The 15,074-nt window shown below is 38.6% G+C and overlaps 1 protein-coding gene across 1 annotated transcript; it reads left to right on the top strand.

The window, feature by feature from the left end:
• Window positions 1-9,868: 9,868 nt before the first annotated feature.
• Window positions 9,869-12,460, top strand: LOC126633077 (AT-hook motif nuclear-localized protein 15-like). Its single transcript, XM_050303628.1, has one exon. The coding sequence runs from the start codon at window positions 11,125-11,127 to the stop codon at window positions 12,091-12,093; it is 969 nt and encodes a 322-aa protein (XP_050159585.1). The 5' UTR covers window positions 9,869-11,124; the 3' UTR covers window positions 12,094-12,460.
• Window positions 12,461-15,074: the final 2,614 nt, after the last annotated feature.

Genomic DNA, 15,074 nt, shown 5'->3' with positions numbered 1-15,074 from the left:
GGTAAAAACTTGTGACAGTGCCAGAGGCCAAAGACTGTCCGCAGTTTCTTGCTAGGCTTAACATTGGCAGAGCAAACATAAATCAAGATTATTTTAATTTTTTTTAAACTGAATATAAATAGTACTTGATAAAACTAACCGCACGATATACTATAAACGGATACGGTTTAAGAATTTCTGGGATTTTCACAAAAAAAAATCTAAAAAGAATCCAAATTCATTTAAAATTTAGGTAAGATGATTTAACAAAATAATTTAACGGTTAGTTAGTCCGACCATTTAATATTAATAATATATTCATGTTGCAGTCCTATTAGATTAGGAATGTGATTGTGTAAATCCTAGTATATCTTGGAATATCTCTTATATTCATATTAGGAGTAGATTACCTATTAAATGTTGTAATACTAAAGGGTAAGGAATTAACATTCCCTACTACTATAAGTAAAGGCACAATGGGGTGGAATAGAACACACCCACAATTACACATATCTCTCTTCTTCTCTCTACTATTGCCGCACCTTGCCTCTCTCTCTGGCCTCCATAATTGTTCAGTAAATTATGCCTACAACACGTTATCAGCATGCTTTTGACGTTGTGCTAAAGAAAATTTATTCTTCAATCAAGGAAATATTACGTTTTAATCATTCTTTTTGTGATTAATTTATTGTTTTGAATTGATCTACATGCTATTGATTTAATTTAATTTTTCTTTATTGAACGTGATACAACGCATTGGAGATGTAATTCCGGCTTTCCGAGAAGGAACTTCTACAAATTCAAAGACTTTTATTATTTTCTGACAATCAGGTATGCTTAAAATAAAGTAAGATATTTGAAACGACCTTGAAGCATGAAAACATTCCCCATGATGCACGAACCACCTACATTTATATTTACCTTCCGATATATATATATATATATATATATATTGTATATGTTCATATATTTTTCAATATATATATATTTTTTCATGCATTACGCAATTAAATTGCTATGTGGAATATATGAGTCAAAAATTCGAAATAAATTAGAAGCAATTTAGGGTTTTTCAAACCCTAGGGATGTCGAAAAAAAAAATCATTGCGACACCATCGTGGGCACCACAGCTGGCACCGTTGTTGGCTTGAAGCCTAGCCGTGCAGTGCAATTAGACCCCTGCAGCAGCCCTTTAGGCTTGCTGCCATCGCACCACAATCAGGTCTCGGTCTGGGTTGAACTCGCATGGGCCAGAAGTTCTTGGTCCAAAACCGAAGTCCACTGCTAGCAAGCCTTGCTTGCTAGGCCCCCATGTCATAACCCGTGTCCCTCCTTAGGCAGCCCAAGCGGCTGGGCTATGTCCACATGTGACCCGGCATACCTGTAGCAGCCCTTGCAAACTAGGCTTGTCCTTGTCTCGGCCATTTTCCTGCTGCAATTGCAGCTTGCTTTCTTGCATAGGCTGCCCCCTCGTGCAGCCTGACCCAAGCCCAAAGGCTTGCAATTTTTTTGCAGGGCTGTGTATTGCAGCCAACCAAAGTGTGTTGGGCTGCATTCTTTTTCGACCCTATGCTATTATTTTAACCCGAATGTTATTATTATTTTTGCTCCTACAATCGATCCCGTTTGGTCCCAATTTATTGAATTAATTAAAAGTGACTTGCAGTCCAATAATCTGATAATGAATCCAAAATTATTGACCTGAATATCACTTTTGGACATTAACGATTCAATAATTTATTTATATTCTTTGAACCGTTGACCCACTTTCGTAGTCCCGAAGCACTCACACTTGAGTTCCTGAAACAACCCCAAATCCACTACACTTAGTTGTATATTGCATTCTGTGTTCTTGCAGGAACCTCTCTTTTATGAACTAAATGTTCATAAACTAAATTGAACCTATAGTTTCAAATTTAGTGCCTTTGAAACCCGAAGTTTTCATAAAACAATACTCCCATGAAAACCCGAAGTTTTCATAAAACAATACTCCCATGAAAACCCGATGTTTTTTCATGAAAACCATGTCTTAGAACTCGAGTGTTCTAACTTTGATGCTTATGGATGATTCATTCCCATAGCACCAATCACAATCTTGTTCCCTCAAATTCAATGGATTATCGAACCGGCACAAGTTTGATTTTCCTGATTTGGACGTTTCTAATATAAACCACTTTATGTAGGGTATAAGACGTGAATCTCCACTTGACTAACCATTAAAGCCAACAATGGCATGGAAGAGCTGAATAAGCCTCTGTTATGATCTTCATTCGAATACTTATGCTCAAAGCATTACAAAAGGAAATACCTCCCGATCGAGGATTCCATGGCTCTTTGGCTCGCTTCTACAGACCGTCTAATCATGAAAGACATTGCCTGAAGCACACCATGATTACGTCTATGAATGAGTACAATTTTGAAGTTTATAGATTTGATCAAATTTTGACTGGAGAATATTTTTCTCGTCCTTCCTTATTTCTAACTTACCCATGAAGCAGCAGTGTAGATAGCAGAAGTTTACCAAATTCTTGGATTTGATTACTACCATGAACATATGGTAGAATCAGGGTCTGCTAAGATGTGGCATGATGCCTATAGCATGAACCTTGGTACATAAGACCTAAAACTTCAAGAATAAGGGAAAATATTCCTGAACCTTAACCCTGCATAATCTATTACCGTCTCGATGGAATAGACCATTAGTTATGCATCTGTTTGTGCCCCTACCAATGTTGTTAAGGAAGTACCATTCTAGTAGTCAATATGTGAGACTAATTTTGCTCCACCAAACACCGTTGGAAGAGTAAAATTTTGACATGGATGGCCTTGTTGGCCGAATCCCCTTAGTAAACCATTTACTTTGTGAACATTTTTCCATGTTCCTGGATTCAAGTTTGGTGTATGTTTTACTTATGGATACTCTTATTGATATTGTCCTTGAATATGAGTTAATTGAATCATGTTTCTCCATACATGTGACCGATTCAATTAAACACGTGATTAGGTAGGAATGTGGCAAAGTTAGTTGTTTGGATGAATGCGTATTATGCACACTAACTTTACACCTAAATCACATCTCTAACAACGACTTCATGTCTATCCCACCTGATTAAGAGTATTGGCACGCTCCTCATTGTATGAATGGTACCAAATCACCATTTAAGGGACCTTAAATTCTCCCTGACGTTGAGTTTTTAAGGATATTCGAGATGACAATGATCATAAATGAAACCACTGAAGAAAATAGAGTGAAATATCTTTGCACCACCTCCAAAAATGAGCCTGAAGCTTTGATTTGAGGCCAATAAGTTGTCTCCCAACTGGGAATACACCATATATGGTCGACCTGGAGCATGATGATTGAGCAGTTTACTTGCTTTGGCATGACCTTTTGGGACACTTAGGTCGAACAATGATGCTACAACGCATCTCCTTACCTGAAGTAAGGATCTTGTGCCTACAAGCACAGTTTGCCAAGCATGCTCATTAGGGAAATTGATTTTCCATATCATTCCTCGCAAAGATACGACATGACTATCTTTTCACAGTGGATTCAAGGGAATTATGTGGACTAATCCAACCAAAATGCGGACCATATAAATACTTATGATTTTGGTTGATGAATCGACAAACTGGTCACATGTTTGTCCACATACATTGCTGCTAAACCTTATGGCCAATTAAGGGTTCACCACTCTACTTATCCGTTAAGGTCCAGAAGACTGGATAATGCCGGAGAGTTTATATCAACAATTTTCGATAAAGTATTGCATGTATTTTGGGTTCATAATTGAACATCGAATTCCCATGTTCACCCCAAATAGCCTCGCCTATCGATCATAAAACGCAATTTAAATGATCGCTTGAATTTTGTTAAATGTACCAAGTTTTTTGGTTTTTGCCCAGGGCTATGCAATCTTGTACGCATCTATGTTGGTTCGCATTGAGGCCTATTGCCACCCAACCTATATGACATTACCGTTGGTTACTGGGTACGAACCTGACGATTTTCGTATTTACCCATTTGGGTGTGCATTCCATGTGCCAAGTTGCGCCGCCGCAACGTACCACCATGGGTTCTCAAAGAAGGATGTGTATTTTTTGTCGATCATGATTCTCCTTCGTATTAGCTCTCTTAGAGCCCTTGCATATGATCTCTTTACTGCTCATTTGCGAGTTGTCACTTTAATGAGACAGTCTTCCCGCCGTTAGGTGGAGATAAGAACGTCAACGTTCCTGTAGAACGACGTGAATTTGCATGGACGTTGCCCACTATGTCTCATCTCGATCCCCATATCGCACAAGTGCGATAAATTATAGTTTTCAGAATGTTGCTCCAGACATATTCCTCTAATCTTGCTAAAGTGACGAGATTATATACCAGCTGCAAATATGCCTGCAAGGATATACGTACTTAACGAACATTGAGTCAACATCCTTAGAGGGTGTGCCGCCACTGTTGGATGGTCCAGTACACCGGTGGATAGCCATTCAATCTGTCTTGGCCTGGAATACAACAGATCATTCGGTTCGTAGGATTCACTTCCATATAAGAGGAAGATACGACACAACAATGAATCTAAACTCAATCGCTGTCTCAAATCATTTCCATCTCATGAGATTAATCTGGATTTCTCCCAATACTTAAAAGTTCTTGGTCCAGTATACTAGTTTGGATGAGAAAATGGAATTGAAATGAGATCACCATCGATGCTGTTTTCAATTATATGGTAGCTACCGACATAAATGAAAAGCGACAATATCTAACCGTGTTCATTTGATTAAGTGACAATGTAGAACTGATTGGACAACTAAAGTTACAATCTAGGGCAAACTCCTTACCAAAGTGTGTATTGGACTTGCCGTCCTTACACTGCCTAAGATAACCCTGTTGTGTTACAAGTGGGAAAGAAAGCATATTGAGATGAATGAAATAGTGCGATATGATGCACGCCTTACGGCGCAGGTTTCTCTCAAAATGTCTTGTGATTGATAGCAGCATTATAAAATGTGGTTAGTGTTTTCTCTATGAGGATATAGATACAGAGATTTACATATAAGTTCTTGAAGATTTACATGGACTAGTTCAAATAGTTTTAAAACCACGGAACATCCTCTTAACTTGCTTAAGGCGTTTACTTACAATCCGACGGATGTGATATACCCGTGTAAGTGATTATTTGATTAGTCAGGGATATGAATTATGCCCTTACGTATTAAACTATGAAGTCTTATTCCAAATTGTTAGAGTTACAGTTTATGTCGTTGACACGAATCTCACTAAGACTCCGGAAGAGCTTGAGAAAACTGCCTTGCACCTGAATATGGAATATGAGATGAAGGATTTTAGGAAAACTCATTTATACTTTGACCCGAAGTTTAAACATTGTTCTGACGGTATTTTGGTCTACCAATCAAACTACACCTAAATGTGTTACCTTTGAGTATACCTATAATCGTCCATACATTATATGCAAATGAGACCCTTGAAGAGGTTATGGAATCTGAAATTCCATATCTAAAGTTCAACTTTGTGCTTCGTTGTACTTAGCTCATTGTATTTAGACAGGACATCTCATTCGCTGTTGATCTTGGTAAAGATGCAGCACTGCGCCTACACGCAACCACTAAATTGGTATTAAAGACTACCCTGAAGGTATTACATGGGCAAATCCCAATACATCTTGAGTGGATATAACCCCCCTAATCCTCGGAATGATGCTTGCCTTGTTTGTTATGTTGACGCATGTTACTTATCAAACTTGCACAAGGCAAAATCCGTAAATGGTTATGTCTTTACTGTTAGGGATATCTCAATATCTTGGAGGTCTATGTTGCGAAATCTTCGAATCGTTCCAAGACTCAGCTTACTTCATTACGCCACAAGTGAGACATGGTTATAAGTTCTTGTTGGGCATATTCGAAGTACTTGCTGTGTTTTCATCAATCGTTGAATCCCTACGACGATCCATGAAGATTATGTTGCATGAATCTATCCGACCAAGACATGATACATCAATAAAGTCAACGCCAAGACATATTGCGTCTACATCAGCAAAGCATCAAGAGATTGAAGTCATGTAACCCGATCTCAGACAACCTTACCGACCTCTACACGACATCACTGTGGAAGTCAACCTTCTAGAAGCTTGTCCGAGGAATTGGTATGCCTAACTGTCATATGCAATGTTTGTAGTTTTCATTGGGAAGTTATGTCAAACTCAGGGGGAGTATCCAGAAATATACTCACTTGATCTTAATGTTCTCTTTTTCCCTACGATTAGGAGCATTTTTCCCACTGGGTTTTTGCTACCTAACTAGGTTTTAAGGAGGCACTCATCTTGGGCTGATCATACATTTGTGAGCTATTATACTTGCGTCCAAAAAACGTATAGTTTTGACTTAATGCAACTTCTCACTTTTCTCCTTAGTCTATGAGTTTTTCTTCCACCTTGGGTTTTACCATAGTGAGATTTTGTGAGTTTTACTTTTTATACATTCTTCCGTTGATTTGAGACTCGCATTCACTAATTGTGCCGACGACTTCATCAATTTTACTTACTTCATCATTGAAGACCTGATGCGCCATTTACTTGAGTATTTACATACTCAAGGGGGAATGTTGCAGTCCTATTAGATTAGGAATGTGATTGTGTAAATCCTAGTATATCTTGGAATATCTCTTATATTCCTATTAGGAGTAGATTACCTATTAAATGTTGTACTCCTAAAGGGTAAGGAATAAACCTTCCCTACTACTATAAATAAAGGCATAATGAGATGGAATAGAACACACCCATAATTACACATATCTCTCTTCTTCTCTCTACTATTGCAGCACCTTCCCTATCTCTCTGGCCTCCATAATTGTTCAGTAAATTATGCCTACAATAATTCACGTGTTATTGCCGAGCAACATTATTTTTCTTACAATACATGGCAAGTACACATGTACAACTTTTAGATGTTTTAATTCTCATAAAGTTGTGGTAGAAATTATATGGTTAAATTTAACAACGTATACATCGCCTTATTCTTAAGATTGGTAAATGACCAACAGGTCTTATGACTCTTAGACCATCTCCAACCAAAAGGTTTAAAGGGTTAGAGGGCAAAAAATAGCTTGAAAATCGTCTCTAACTGAGGGTTAGGCCAGAGGGTTCGTGAGCCCCATTGGACAAAAAAGGGTCAAAGGGCCAACCGGTTGGCCCAACTCAGTCAGTCAGCCAGCCCCTGGGTGGCCAGAATTTTCATTATTCCTGTCGGTTATATCCGACAACATTATACTTATTCTTGTCGGAATGGTATTGAAACACCCCAACTTTTTTATTTATTTTTATTTTAATAATGGTTTTAGTCCTTAATTGGTGAGCCCTTGGGGCCCACCTTGTTTTATTTTTGTGTTTTCCGGTCTTCCACTCTCCTCTCTCAATTATCTCTTCTACCTCACCTCTCCCGTAACCCTCTCTCCTCTTCCCGTGTCTCTCCCTCTCCGTCACAGTGAGGTCGAGGAACTCAGAGAAGGGATTTCTCCATTTCTTTCGACTAGGTAAGTTTAATTACCTTTTTAATTTACCATTTTAGTTTCTGGACATTGTGTGATGAAAACCATGTGTTTTTTCCAAGGTTTTGTGGATGGGAACAGCACGGGGGAAATTCACCCATATTTTCCGGCGAACCCGTGACTTTCGAGGTTTCTTTCCAAGCTCTCACAGCGTTCACGGCGAAACTAGGGTATGGAAATTACTCCACTCTCTTTCCTCTTCATTTTAGTACTTGTTTTTTAGTAGTGGTTTAAATTGTTCGCCGTCAACCAGAGCATTTTCCCTTCTGGTGTTCTTCCCCGATTTGCACCGAGCACACCCAAAGCCACCAGGCCATTCGACCTTCTCAAACATCATGGGCCTTAGCCCAATCCTGGAACTGGCCTATTTTCCCTTTTGGTTAATTGGGCTGTGGGCCGTGCATGGATGTGTGTGATTGTTTTGGGCCATACCATGCATTTGTGTGGTGTGTGATGTGTTGATGGTGTGTGTGTGCGTGTGTTGTGCACGTGTGGGTGTGTATGTATGTGCTGTACATGTGTGTTTATGTGGGCTGGTGCGTGAATGTGTGTGTATGGGTTTGGATTAAGCCCAAATCCCATTCCTCACCCCAAAACCCTTAGAGCCCTAAAAACCCATTAAGCTCTAACCCATTCAACCTAAACCCTTTATTTTATTTATTTCAAGCCCTCATCCATTAGAGACCCTTTTATTATTTCTTACATTTTTGGTGCTTAGGTGAAGTTGCGAATGGGGAAATTCTTAATCCTTTTTCGCACAACTCTTCTGCTGATGAGTATTTGTGAGTGGACCCCTTCTAAAATTACATGATTTTATAATTTAATTGCATAAATGATTATCATGCCTATGAATTTATGATTCGATTTATGTTAAGCCTGTTTACTGAATTTATTGATTTTCGTCTCGTGTTTTTGGTGAGGAATTAATTGTTAGCCTATTTTGAGCTATATTTTAATATATCGTATTTTCTATAAAAACCATGATCTGGTAGACTATCTGATGGATGGCGATAGGATGCTAGAACATGTTTTAGAAACCCATCTTTATAGTATAGACGATGGATGATTTTATACTATGAGGTGGTTATTTATGAGAGGCGTAACTATTTGTACGTACCTAGAGGACACTATGCCGTCTGGGACGAGGATCTGGTGTTAGCATTTAGGCCGGGAGAAATAATCCCTAGCTACGGGCTGAGGGACATGGAACAGGTATTGGGCCGAGAGTTGGTAATCTCTGGCTACGGGCGCAGAGACCACGGAGCAGGCATTGGGCCGAGAGTTATATTTATTCAGTGATCTTTCTAGTAGCACACTGCGCTTACGAGACGATCTATGAGACGTTTACTGTTTTGATTTCTACGATATTATTCTGCATTATGACTTTTGAGATATTTTGGCATGCTAGGATTTTTATTAAATCCATAACTTATTATGCTAGTAGTTTTCATTATATATAAAACTATGGGGGTTAGTACATTGATAATTGTTTTATTATTATTGTATATATGAATTTGGTCCACTCACCTTTCTTTTACGCCCCTATTTAGGACTTAGGATCAAGGCACATAATCCCAGCGTCAAGACACTGCCGCAGCAGCATATTTGAATCCTCTCAATGTAGGGTCCACTTCTTTATTCATTCAATTTTATCTTAATTCTTTTTAGTGATTATGTTTAGTTGTATGTTCTGAACACGTTCCTAAATTGTTCATTCTTTGAATTTTACATTCATAACCTTTATTTACTTTTTATTCTTAGCTTTTGTATCAATTAATGGCTTTCGTCACCCTCGGGTGTCGGTCATCACGTGTCTATCCTGGTATTTGAGGAATATCAGGGTCGGAGCGTGTCAGGTATGCCTTTTTTTTTTTTTTTACAAAATTTTTTAAATTCTATTTTTTTTTTCTTATAACTTCCTAATCTATTATACCAACATTAAATAATATGAAACAACATTAAATAACATTAAATTTAAATAATAAATTATGTTTGATCTTTTGGCTCTCGATTAGAAACAGTTTTTTATGACATGACTAAAACGAGCCTTATGATCTTTTGATCCTCTGTTGAAGATGAAGACAAATATAACATTGTATTATTTATTAAAATATTAATACCTTAAAAAACGAGAGCTAAAACGTGCTCTCTTGCTCTCGTGGACCTTATGGGGGTCATGGGGCGCGGTTTTTGGCGGTGATGTTTTCAGACATTGGCACTCGATTCCTTGTCGGGACTGGCAGACCATGACGTGTTCCCACTACTCCATGTGCAGTGCGCACCCACAACCCCCCTCTTTATCTCTCTCTCTCTCTCTGTAAAAACCCTACAAGGAGAGATAAACTCCATTTCTTAAGCTTCCTTGCACACTTCCCCTTACACCTTTCCACCGCCTCTGCCCTCCTCCCGTCAAATCAAATTCCCCACGTCACCTCAGAAGGGCACAACGGTAAATTTAGATGCACAAAGATGCTTTTTTCTTCCTGGTGGTTGATTGTAGTTGGAGTGTCTAGTTGGTGTTGGCTGTAGAGGAGAAAAGCTCACTCAACTTGGAAGCTCGGAACTTGTAGAGTCAAAAGCCAGAGGGACAAGAAAAAACCTGGCACTCTCTGCAAACCCGCCTTTTTCTTTTTCCTCTCGGATTATATTTTTTTTGTTTTACAAGTTTTATTAAAGAGAGATTCGATGCACGAATTGTTACCGGACGCCAGGGAGTGTTGGGACCCTTAACGTACGCCCCCCGCAGCCTCCGAAGTGGTAAAAAGGTACAGTCTTGCAGTAGAGGGAGGGAAGGAGAGAGAGAGAGAGCTGAAAATACAGAGGAAAAGAAGCCCCTACCAAAAATACAAAATCTTGGGTTAGTTTGCTCGTACTAACCAACCCAAGATTTCCCATTGATTGAGACTTGAGAGAAAGGAAAGCAAACCAAGCTCCAAGGAAGAAAGAAGAAAACTAGATGCTGCTGCAAACTCAAAAGGCTTATCAGAGAAGTACACAAGGCATGCACTTTGTGGGTACCCAATAAAATACATACGCTTATATATATGTTACTGTTTTGAGCTCAAATATGTGAATCTTTGGGTATTTAAGAGGTGGGGTTTGAAGATTTTTGAGGTTAGATTTGGTTTTTGAAGAAGTGGGGTTAGGGTTGTTGGGTTTTAAATGCGGTTTGTTGGATCTAATATTTCTGGGTTTTTAGCTTTTAGGGTTTTCAAGTAAAAAAAGGAAGATTAGGCATAGGTGGGTTTTCTAGTAAGGGATAAGGGTTTTTGGATTCTATCTGTTGGATTTGGAGATTGTTTTTTAATTTACTTATTGGAGAGAGATCTTTCAATCTGTTCCTGCAAACAAACAAAGAAGAAGAAGAGGGAGAGAGGTGCAATATTAAAGAGAAGATAAAGATTTTATCTCTACCTTCCTTAATTAGCTTGCTAGGTGGTTGTCGTTGTCCACCCAAAAACAGAAAGTGTGTAAAAACAAGAGCTTGGATTTGGATTTCTTTCCTTCCTTGCTTGGATTTGGATATTGGGTTCTGGTTTTTCTTTTATACTTATTTTACAAGATTTAATTAGAAGAAGGCCATGGCGAATCGATGGTGGGCTGGAAATGTTTCCATGGGGGGAGGAGGAGGAGTTCATGTGGACTCAATCTCCTCGACTCCGCCTTCTCTCCACCTCAGGAACACTGAGGAACAGCTTGACGACCAAAACAACACGACCACTCCCACCAACAGCAGCACCAGCCCTCACAAGCAGAACAAGAAACACCACGAAGACGACCGGGACAACAATGATCAGGAAGGCGACGATCAGGGCCCCAACACTGGTAGCGGCAGCCATGACAGCCTCGAGCCTGGAAGCAGCAACCGGAGGCCGCGTGGCCGGCCGCCCGGGTCGAAGAACAAGCCTAAACCCCCCATAGTCATCACCAAAGAGAGCCCCAACGCTCTCCGAAGCCATGTGTTGGAAATTAGTAGCGGCAGCGACATTGTGGACAGCATTGCCACCTTTGCCCAAAGGCGGCATAGAGGGGTTTCGGTTCTCAGCGGAAGTGGCATTGTCGCCAATGTCACTCTCCGACAACCAGCAGCACCAACTGGAGTGATCACATTGCACGGAAGGTTCGAGATACTATCGATGTCAGGAGCATTCCTGCCTTCCCCATCCCCACCTGGGGCGACAGGGCTGACCGTGTACTTGGCAGGCGGCCAGGGGCAGGTGGTGGGAGGCACCGTGATGGGAGCATTGGTGGCTTCCGGTCCAGTGATGGTTATAGCAGCTACCTTCACAAACGCGACATATGAGAGGCTGCCGCTTGAGGAGGAACAAGGTGGAGAAGAGGGAATGCAGTTGGAGCAACAGCAGCAGCAGCAATCAGGTGTGAATTCGGCAGGGACAGGAGCAAATTCAAATTCCCAAGGTTTGGGTGAGCATACTAGTGCAATGGCTGTTTACAATTTGCCTTCAAATTTACTTGCGAATGGTGGTCAGATCCCTCATGATATATTCTGGGGTCCTCCCCCTCCAAGACCTCCTCCTCCATCTTACTGAGACACCAAAGATTTAGAGATCGAGAGAAGGAAAGAGAAAGAAAGATGCTTGGTCTGATCACTGACTTGGTACTGTTTTTGGTTTTGTGAAAAAAAATATGTTTGACAGCTTTTGTAGGCACAGCAAGCAAAGGTAGGAGGAGGACTATTTTGTTTATATCTTTTGCTTGTGAAATCTCAAATCTCTTTAGTTTTGTTATTAGGTTTTATTTTTTCTTTCTCAGTAGCTATGTTTCAAAACCGGTGGATCGTATGAATGTATTTTGTTCGTTGTTTGGTTTAATCTTCTGTGGAGAATATATTGATCATTGTGTAGGCAATGGAGAAGAAAATAGTCAAGAAATGGAGGGGTTTTGGAGCTCTTGAAATTTCCATTGCAAAATGTTTGTGAAAATTCTTCCTTATTGGTAAGCTTTACAAGAATTTTTCTATACATTGCTTTAGTGTCTCCGGTTCACTCGAATGTTCACTTAATAAATTCCCTTGAATTCTTAAGTGCGTATGCAACCGTTAAATTCAATAATGTATGCCAAAAACAGGTGGTTTCATGCATAATTAATTGAAAGTTGAGTTTCCAGTTATGTGCATGCTCCTACAAGAATATCAATTGAGGTCCATCTGGATAGTGGATAGCTTGAGAGCAAGTTGGTATGGATGCTTTTATGCTTGCCAGGACTTTAGGGTTTAGGGTTGTATGATTTGATGGGTCGATCGACCAATTTGACAGAGTGCAGAGACTTTCCATTTGGTCTTAGAGAACTGTTTACATAATTGATTCTTTTATTCATGAGAGTTTATCTTGTTTATACAAAAGGATATGCTCATACACGAATTAGTATATAGTGTCATAGCTTTAATTAAGTTGTTTAGAGACACTTCAGGATCATGGAGATAATAGTTCACAGATTCCATTGATCCAAATTACTTGGTTGTTTCTTTTATTGGAGCGGTATTCTAATTAATTTACGGGAGAGGGATTGGAGCTCTAGCGAACTTGCCTACGCCGATTGCAAATTACTTGCATGCCTTTTTTTTTAATAGAATCCTTCAGTTTTGATTGCATGTGCTTTCCTTTCAATTTTTTGCAGTATTGGTCAAATATTGTTGTTTGAGTACCAAGAAACTTTGGATCATTGTGCAAATGGATGTGAGAATTTTTAGGTGAATTTTAGATGGAGTTTGGTTTGGAACTATATCTTTCAGTTTTTGGCGCACTCCTTTTTCCTGACACTTGTTTCTTTAAGCAAGTGTGAAAGAAAAAATTGAAGGTGTTGCAGCAAGACTTTGACTGTTTTAGGTCATCAAATGTGGAAGAAATAATTGAAGGTGTTGTAACAAACTCGACCTAAATTTGGAATTAAATTCCTCTCCATATATAAACTACGTTTAATTCCTAAACAGACTACCATTTGTTAGAAGTTGTTAGGATTTTTTTTAATTGTTCTAAAGTAATATATTTATGTAGGTGATGGCATAAAAAAGATGGAAAATTTTCTTACATTTGTCACCACTAGCAGGGGTTTTTCGAAAAACTTCATTTATTCTGGTGTGGATGGCAGGTAGGCCTAATATAATAGTCTATAGAAAATTTGATGTAAAATTGTAGCGGTATCTTCGATTAGTCATACATTGCTATGCGTTTTAACTTTCTCACAGATACGTGCATTCTATGAGCATTCCGGGGGCATGGACGTAGTTCTCAAAATTTTGAGGTGTTTTCCTTTTTTGGCTAAACAAGGGTGGTTAAGGGTGGTTAAACAAGAACAGTCTTCTTCTCCAAGTTGGTAACTCAATTGAAAAGTAGGGACAGGATAAGGAGCAGTTATTAACTCCATGTGTTCAATTGAATTGTGCTGCATTTGTACTGTTTGGAGAAAGATGTTTTTCTTTATTTATTTATTTATTTTTATTTTTTATATCAGCATGAACTGAATTGAACAGAATTCAGTTGCTGGAAATAAATGGTGTGCTCTATTATAACATGACAGATGAATGAGTCGGTGTGAGGACTCAGGATATATAGCAAAGGATGTTGTTAGGCTATTTCCAATCCGAAAGGGTTAAATATAGATCAGTCCAGAACTATAGCTCTGTTAAAAAATATTTTTAAATGAATAGTATTGGGTTATACTCATATACCATCTTCAACTGAAGGGGTTAAATATAGCCTTCTCAATAATGTATTAATTTTATGTTTATTCTTTAAATTTATTGGTTAACCTAGTTAAACTACCGTTAAATGTTTTCAAATCTAGTCGTTGAATTTGAATCAATTATTATAATTGGGAAGCTGACAAAAAAAAAAAGGGCTAAGAAGGGGTTACATTTGGCCAAATAAAGTTTGGTTGGCTCCATAGAGTTATAGCTTAGTCATTGGTTGGAGATGAGTTTTTGGATAAATCAAACCATTTATTTTTTTTACTTTTAAACATTTAGCTCTCTCCATTGGAGATGACCTTAGCAACCTTCTATTTGGACATTCTCTTTCTAATTTTCTCATTGTATGACCCTATCCTCAATGATATACGTGTATTAATGAATATCGTACATTTTTTTCAAAAATGGTTAAGTCATTTAGATTTGGTTAATTTTTCTGTAATCTTTAAGAGTAACCTAGAAGATAGACGATGTGTCATAATGGTGCAACACTTAAAATGATGGTTTCAATGAAAAGGTTGCTAGCAATTAGGGAAATGGAGATAATTTGGATTCAGGACGTGGTAGGTTGAAGAGAAAAGTTATCTATAAGCCAATCCACCACTTAATGTTAGCATTACATTTTTCACTTTAATATGATGTTTAGGAAAACTAATGAAAATGGCTTGAAAACTTTGAGTTTTAATGATAAGGACAAAATAAAGGGTAAAGTGAATAGTACCAGGATTGACTTTTTAATGTAAAAATGTGGTTTTTCGTTAACGTGAACAGTACCAGGTGCTTTTCATTAAAGTTCCTTTATGTTTTGGGCATATCTAACCTTTT

The sequence above is a fragment of the Malus sylvestris genome, chromosome 1 (genome assembly GCF_916048215.2).
Source record: "Malus sylvestris chromosome 1, drMalSylv7.2, whole genome shotgun sequence".
Lineage (NCBI taxonomy): Eukaryota > Viridiplantae > Streptophyta > Magnoliopsida > Rosales > Rosaceae > Malus > Malus sylvestris.
This window is presented reverse-complemented; position numbering and strand designations above follow the sequence as displayed.